Genomic DNA, 8,186 nt, shown 5'->3' with positions numbered 1-8,186 from the left:
GCGGGTCCATGATTTGATCACTATCGACAATAGGGGTTGGAGGGCTCAGGATGTCATCTATCTTTTTAGTGGTCAACTTGCTGATAAGATTCTTACTATCTTGATTTCTATCCATCGAAGTTATGACTTAAGGGTGTGGGATCGCTCTTGCTACTCTAAGGTTCCTGAAAAGGACATTGTTGAGACGAGTTTGCCAATGCCAAAGAGGAGGATCGAGGCTATTTGGATCTAGAGAGTAGCTATCCATCCAGGGTTAGACATTTCTTTTAGAAGGTTGTTTGGGACCGACTACCGACACGGACACTTCTCAAGGATAGAGGCATGGAGCTTCTAGCTATCTGTCCGATCTGCAGGCTAGAGGATGAGTCGACGGAGCATGCTCTGCTTCATTATTCAAGGATATATTTGATTTGGAGGATGGCAGGTGGTTAGCCTTGGAGAATGAATAGTGGCCGTTGGCTTTCTTTCTTCCTGGATGCGATTAGTCAGAGTATGATCGAGGATCCGTCCTAGGGTGGTAGGATGGCATACATTGTTTATTAGATTTGGCTATTCAGAAACAGCCTGATCTTCGAAGCTGAGGTTGTACCTATGCAATGGGTGCTGAAGAGAGCCTATTGTTTAGTTGCGGAGTACAGTCATTTTGATATTGCTGGCCTATCCCTTATCGTCCTAAGTTCCTAGGACTCTCTTTCTACGCCTACAACGATTTGGAGGGTTCTTTTGATTTTCTAAAAGTCTCCTTTTTGGGGGTTTATCAAAGTCAACTTCGATGGCAGTGTTAGAGATAGCAAAAGTGGTGTGAGCTATGTTATCCGAGACTCGAATGCCAGGCTATTGACTGCAAAGGGCTCACATCTTTTTGAGCCATTCATTCTCAGAGTGAAATTCCATACCACTTGGATAGGCATCATCTACGAGAGGTAGAAACTGCGGGCGGAGAGGATCTTTGTAGAGGGTGAATCAGCCACAGTCATCAACTGGATCCGGGATGAGACGGAGCATCTAAAAGTTCATCCGCTGCTCTATGATATCTGGAGGTCTCTTTGTCATTCAACCACGACATCTGTTTGGCATGTCTTTCAAGAGACAAACAGCATCGCGAATTGAATTACATCCTTTATTGCCAAGCACTGAAGATTGAACCTGACATCAAGACGACAATTGCCCATGAGCCCTACGAGATATATTGTATTATGATTTTTTGAATTATACTCACACTAGAATGATGTGATTATCCGTTTATACCAAAAAATTAAAAAAAAAAAAAAAACATCCTACCATTTGCCATAGAACAGAAAGAAGCCATCATAATCCAAGTCATCTAAGAACTAGCTAAAAAAATTCTTGTGCACAAGTATGATAAGCACTTATTTATTTGTAACTAATGAATTAATATCAGTAATAATGATAATGATAATAATAATAATAAATAATAACAATTAATGATAATAATAATAATAATAATAATAAATAATTAAAATAATAATAATCATAACAACAATAATAATAATGAGAATAATAACTGATTTTGAAAAAAAAGAAAAGATAGATCTCTCGTGATACAGTGTTGATAAAAGTAGACTCCTATTGACTGTTTTCATGCCGTTTTCCAGAGATGTTGGAAAAGGCTATATTTAGCAAAAGTAACAACATATGTACTCCTTCCCTTGTGTGAATCTTTACTGTCCAACGATCTATAACAGATTTTGAGAAGCTGATATTAAAAATGTGGCTGCTGGGATTCGAGCCCAGGTCTCTACGGCCACAACGTAGAATTCTTACCACTAAACTACAGCCACATAGATGTTAAATTTTCTAAAGAAAAAATAACGAATTATGGAAATGCAGCATTTACGGAACACAACGCACATTAACTGGCGATATCTAGGCAATAGAAAAATAAATTAAGTTGGTGGAACTTTAAATTTAAGACCGCAGAATTTTTTTGGCTACATAAGAAAAATTTCTAATTGACTAATGAAATATATATGATATACAAATAATGGTTGTTAGAAGTTTAAACGAATGTATCCAACATAAAGTGGAGAACAAGTTTTATTTTTCTTTGAAAGAAAAATGGAAAGACAGCCCCCGACAAATGTCATTGGGGAAAAAAAAAAGGAAGAAAGCTAACTATAACCTATCCGTCGTCGTCCAGCAGGACGGATTATAGAAGAAGCTTTTGATCTCTTCTCCCTATCAAAAGAAAAGTCGGTTATTAAAAGATAGAACCATTAACACACTCAGACAATGAGAGCAACCTAACAAAAATCCACCAAGAAGCTTTACAAACCACCTTCAAACATCCAGACAACACATTAAAAATGAACTCAAGCAAGTTAATACTGATTATCAAACAAGCATCTGTTTTTTTTGTTGTTATCTACCTTTTTTTTGATGTACAAGTATCTGCTCTTCCTACCACATATACAAATGTTACATGAGTTGTATTCTTTGTTCCTCTCGTTATCTTCTCCTTTTATCTGATATGCCAGCTAGGTCTTGCAATTTTTGCATAACCCTTGTGTACAAGGGAAAGCAAGTAAAACAGGTTAGCTCACTCTTTGATCTTAGTGCAGCCAGTAGAAAAATATACAACATGGAGTAGACTGTACAACAAATATGCTGAAAATAGCTTCTTGATGTTGAAGACTTCAAGAATGCCGGAACAAGAAAGAGAGAACATGTTTCAACTCAAATCAGTCCCAACCCATTAACATCTTTGTCACTCCCTCTACAATCTTGTTCCTTGATGCTGCAAGCTCCTGATCATCACCAAGGTATATTCTGTAGATCTCCCATTCCCTATCGCCGATGACATGCCTCCCAATCTCAGCCTAGATTTCAAGATTCAGATGTTAGCTGGAATGGGATATCAGGCATTGATAACTTCAGTTTCAATCAATTATTTGCGGTGCAGGAATAAATGTGCAAGAGAAGTTCTAAACCAAGCAGTCTCAAGAGAAAAGCAGAGAAGAAATTGGAGATTTCACATAAAAAATGATAAAAAAGATAATGAACTATTAATAAGTTAAAAATAATACATTTCGTCGTTAAATTTTTTGAAAAAACTTCGGTTTCTAATGAATGGATAGCAATCAAGAAATAGGGTGACATGAACAGTAAAAAGGGCAAAGACTTACCAAAAAGATGCGAGTGCCAAGCATTTTGAGGGCAAGGGTGATATCATAAAAAACTAGAGGGCGGCCGTTGCCAGCTAATTCAACTGGATTTGCAACTAAAAGCTCTGTGTCAGGTCCACGGCTCACCACTGTAACACGGAGTGGACGAAACAACTCCATTCTCAAGCGATCACACAGTGCCTTCTGCTTGTTTGGATCAACAATTTTCTTCCCATCTATTTGCATCACAAACAAATCTATTTCGCAGTTTCCATTATGAGATGCATTGAATCGCCCATAAGAAATCTGACAGGCACAAGAATTGGAATTTAAATATGAATAAAGAAAGACAAAAAGTCAAGGAGAAATTATCAGCTAACATGTAATCCATCGTACAGGCATACTTGGTATATGCCTAACATAAGAAAAATGACCAGATGACAGTGCGGCAAAAGAAAAACAGAATAAACCTTTCAGTTGGTAAAAGATGTCTGATATACATAACCATGAATGGTGGAATAACTGCAATGTTTAAAATGGTTCTTTTTCTTAACAGGTGCTCACTGTATCACCATGGCTGGCAAAACTCTTTTTTAATGATCAGAAGACTCGGGTAACACCAAGAATCAGTTTCATTCTGCTAGGTAGCAGAGCTGTCTCATTGTTTAAAAAACTACCGAATCCAGATTAATGGAAGTATAGGTTTAAGACTTACAGGTAATTCATTGTATAAGTTAGTCATATAACAATCCTTTATCACAATCAATGTATGCCCCCACTACCAAAGAAACTTGTTAGACAATTCCTGGTTGGATTTTGATGCTATTACCTGAATGTTGTAGTCCTTCAGGGTTCTCATGATGTCATATGAGAGGCCCTTGTGATCATAACAACAAAGTTGAATAAGCGTATGAGCAGGGCTGAGGGAGTTATCCATTGTGACTGAAAGACTATTAAATGTTGGAAGAGATCCTGTGGATGGTTCATCTGGAAGCTCCAGACCAAACATCTCCTCTGTGATTGAATAGGGTGGAGAAGATGAAGCCTGCAAACATGCAGCGATGTCTGCCCTGGCTGGTTCGATGTCGCAACTAGTCATGAATTCCCCTAGAACAGCTTTCAACTGGGCACATGTCTCATCCTTTCTGCTCTTGGTGTGAAGAAGTTCCCTGAAACATATGAGGAGATTAGAAATATTATGGCATAAGCTACCACAAATAAACATCAAGAGAAGATCGGTAACTACAAGGATCATATCCATAAATGCAGAAAGATCCATGCCAAAAGGATAGAATAAAGCAAGACTAAGAAAGAGAACATATATGCTACACTATTTGGTGCACCAGTTCATGTCTTAGAACTAGTGTCAAATATATTGACATAAATGCAATGACATATATCAGATATGAGCCTAATGAATATTTGTTAGACTAATGACAAATTCAAAAGAAATATTAAACAGAAGAATACTTGGTCCAAACACACATAACAATCAATGAGAAGGTGAATGCTTGCACAAAGGGATCGTTGCATATGCTAATAGGACTTCGCACAAAGGATGAAGTAACTCAAAGTTTGCTAACAATGTGGCTCTCCTTTTATAACATCATATACAGAATGTAACAATAACCCCATGGGTTTTATTATTCTCAACCCCATACTTTCAGAAATTTCAACAGACTTCCTTATACTACTCAAACATCAAGACGAAGGTCCATAATGTTTGTAGGTATTTTTCTAAGTATAATAAGGTTGTAGGCTTCGAAAACCAGCTTACAAAGATATATGGCAACAGGTCTTCAAGGTCATTTCCATAAGCAGCATGTCTTTGTAGCAATTTATAGAACAGAACTGTCTACTTTCACTTACATGAGGAGAAATATCAAAGAAATAGCAGCTTCCTTATTTCAAATAGTCTTTAGAGCTTCCATTTTGAGCCATATGAATTTTGAGATTTTCCAAGGGAGTGAATAGCCCACAAGTTAATGAAAAAACAATAAAGAATTTTTGAAGAAGCATGTAAAAAAGGCATTTCATAAGCATAATATGTTATTGTGCAACTTCACATAATTAAATTCAAGTAGCGACTACCTAAAGTTGATAAAATTGACCCTTTAAGGAATATAAAGTATCAGATAAGGGGGATGGTGATTGGTATGCTTAGAACCTATTCATGGTGCAACATTAATGTTTTACAGAAATAATATTTGCACAAAACCTAATGAAGCATTGTGTAGCAACTGTGTTTAAATAACTATATCCAACATGAGGAACTAAAACCTAGATGTGTGATCCACATTCAAGCATATAGTCATGCTAACAGGTTAGGATACAAAAGCTGTTGGGTAGTATATTTGTACCTAGTGCTGGCCCGATGAATGAAATGTATGTCCCTGCACAAGCAGGAAGCCAGCTTCCTCCTTTCTTTTGTACATTTAAAATGGACAGGCGTCGTCATCCAATACACCCAAGTGACACAACATTTTTGCATGTAGAAGAGCCAAAGTTCCACACTCCATATGATGATCATTGATTGAAGTTAGATGCTTCAATATGCACAGCTACATAGCATGTTTTGGTGTGTGGATGATCCAAGATTCCAGAAAACGGAGATTTATCATATCACTATATATTTAACAGCACAAGTCAGGGGATTTCTGTAATTTAGCATTTAGGATGCAAATCCCGAAGCATCCAAAATTTTAAGCAAACAACTAAGGAGCATTTGATATGAACATTGTAAGCATCAGATGTTGTTCTTGTTTAAGATCAATTTTGACATATTATAACAGAAAATGATAAAAAAAATTACATGTTATAGATAAAGAATGAAAGAACCTCATGTTGAAATGATACAAAGATGTAGAGATAAAGTGATACCTCGTGTCAGTGATGAAGAAGAGGTCCATAACTCTCCCATCTGGAGTGGTGGATACCTTCACCCTCCTGATTGTGAGCTCCAGCTCACATAGCACCTGCGTCACATCTGGCAAACCCCAAGACAAAATACACTTTAGATTCTGATCTGTGAGATTTTGTCCTAAAAATACAAACCATATCCCAACTCAAACTTGTTCCTCAAACAGTCTTCAGAGAACTTAAAAGCTCTAGGAAGGCACAAGGCTGAATAATAAAAGAAAAGTTGGGGGAATCTTGGATCTTTGGATCTGAAATAACTCAAACATGTATACGGTGAACTTCGGTAAGAGAATCAAAAATGAAAATTGCGGAATGAAGCCCACACAATTCAAAGAAATCCGTAAAAGCATTGGAAGTGTCAGATTACCAGTGTTAAATATACCTCTATGTACATTATAAATGATTAGATAGGAGGAATTACTTAACAACCTTTTAGCTGAAAAATGTTATTCATTTTTTGTGAAGTAAAATAAATTCCAAATAAATAGGAACACATAAATTCATATCTCCCAAATATTGTCCCACCCCTTCTCTTCTCAAACAGGTTTACCTATCTTTGTAAATTTAAAAAAACAATTAAGAAATCACAACATCCTAATAACTTGTAGGTTCCAAAATAGATCAAGATTAATAAAAGAAGAACAAGATAAAAGATTCTATGCAGAAAGAAGATCTGCAAATCCCATAAATAAAAGAATCTTTGAGATTCCGGGAAAAAAAAAAAAAAGGATAAGATCCCACATTCCAGAAACTATTAGATTCCATACGGAAATCAAAAGAAAACCGAGAAACAAGAAATTAAAATTCCATAAACAAAAAGAAAAGGAGAGGGAAAACAGGGTGATCACCATGCAAGAGGCCCAAGCGATCGTAGCACGAGAACTTGAGCAGAAAAACTCGAGGCTGCTGCTCTGCATCAGGCTGCCTAGTGTAGTAGCTGTCAATCCCCAACAGCGACGGTGGCAAGGGGCAAGCCCCCAGCAGCCTCTTCTTCAGCAGCCCCCACCTCGTCGCCTCCCCTCCCCTCTCCACCACCCAGAACAGTATGTAGCACCATTTCCCATCCGTGCTCACGTCTAGAAACCAGCAGCCATTTCAGTTTCTTCACAAGAATCACCCTTAAAATCGTTCCCTTGTTGCCAGGAATGGCGATAGACAGACCAAGATCGGATTTTTACGCAAGAACCGCAACAGACTCGGGAGGAAAAGAGAAGAAATCGGGGGAAAATATGCAGATTGGGCTTACCTCCCCTAACAATGCTCAAGCCGAAGAGTAGGATGACGCGGCAGAGGTCGCAGCCGAGGCCGATCTTGTCCGGGCAACTGATGGTGATAACGCTCGGCTCTCCGGGCCTCTCCGGCTGCCGGATGACTACCACGTCGTCGCTCGGCAGACCCATCTCCTTCTCTCTCTCTCTCTCTCTCGCTTTTTCTGCACTTCTTGGGCTCTTTCCTCCTATTTCTAGGGAACTACCGGTCTTCCTCTGCTTCCCCACTTCTATTTGTGGGTTCAAGTGGGAGGAGAGACTTCCAAAGAGAGGAGGGTGGTCTCGCTTCCGATGCCGCCACTTGGACTCGAATATCCATCATTAAAAAACCGGGCGAGAGGAGAGCGAGATCAGGGATGGGGGGGAGGCGGAGCTTTCAGTGTGGCTTTTTTTCTTTTGGTTCCTGTTCCTTAAAAAAAGTTAGATATTTATTACTGTCAGGATTTTGCTGGACTTGTTCTTACATATCCATGATATCCGAGTCTTTTTCCTAAATAATATATAAAAAAAATAATTTAATTATCAAAATAATTTAAATTTAAATTTATTTATTAATTTGATATAAAAATAATAAAATACTATTTTGAATGGCATTTTATCGTGCCACATCACCTCCTCCATTTCTCCCCATTTTTCATACAGACTAGGTGAGGAAAAAAAAAAAAGAAACGCCATGTTTTTAAAAACACCATTCCAAACAGCATTTTTAAAAACGCCGTATCATTTGGCACTTTTAATTATTCTTCAAAAAAAAAATAAAAATAATAAAAAAATAATAAAAAATTATAATTATAATTTTAAATTTATAAAAAAATAAAAATTATAATTTTGATAAAAATAAAAATTATCATTTCAAATTAATATCTCCATTTTA

The 8,186-nt window shown here is 37.4% G+C and overlaps 1 protein-coding gene and 1 non-coding gene across 2 annotated transcripts; both read right to left on the bottom strand.

Moving 5' to 3' along the window:
* Positions 1-1,730: 1,730 nt before the first annotated feature.
* On the bottom strand, positions 1,731-1,802 carry TRNAH-GUG (transfer RNA histidin (anticodon GUG)). The gene has a single exon. It is a non-coding gene; the product is annotated as a tRNA-His (tRNA).
* Positions 1,803-2,321: 519 nt separating this feature from the next.
* Positions 2,322-7,716, bottom strand: LOC105055633 (ACT domain-containing protein ACR10). Its single transcript, XM_010937530.2, has 6 exons — positions 7,291-7,716; positions 6,893-7,120; positions 6,006-6,111; positions 3,955-4,294; positions 3,147-3,431; positions 2,322-2,840 (listed from the first exon to the last, which is right to left on the bottom strand). The coding sequence occupies exons 1-6, from the start codon at positions 7,442-7,444 to the stop codon at positions 2,703-2,705; spliced, it is 1,251 nt and encodes a 416-aa protein (XP_010935832.1). The 5' UTR covers positions 7,445-7,716; the 3' UTR covers positions 2,322-2,702.
* Between the last annotated feature and the right edge of the window lie 470 nt (positions 7,717-8,186).

This window comes from Elaeis guineensis, chromosome 12 (assembly GCF_000442705.2).
Source record: "Elaeis guineensis isolate ETL-2024a chromosome 12, EG11, whole genome shotgun sequence".
Lineage (NCBI taxonomy): Eukaryota > Viridiplantae > Streptophyta > Magnoliopsida > Arecales > Arecaceae > Elaeis > Elaeis guineensis.
The sequence above is the reverse complement of the archived record's forward strand: the minus strand, read 5'-3'. Positions and strand labels throughout refer to the sequence as shown.

Bases quoted from the DNA above. Each gene is read 5' to 3' on its own strand.
- LOC105055633 (XM_010937530.2), bottom strand. From the start codon at position 7,444: ATGGGTCTGCCGAGCGACGACGTGGTAGTCATCCGGCAGCCGGAGAGG. The intron at 6,112-6,892 runs GTGATCACCCTG...GGGGTTTGCCAG, and splicing joins TCGCTTGGGCCTCTTGCATG to ATGTGACGCAGGTGCTATGT. The intron at 3,432-3,954 runs GTAATAGCATCA...TGTGCCTGTCAG, and splicing joins TGAAGGACTACAACATTCAG to ATTTCTTATGGGCGATTCAA.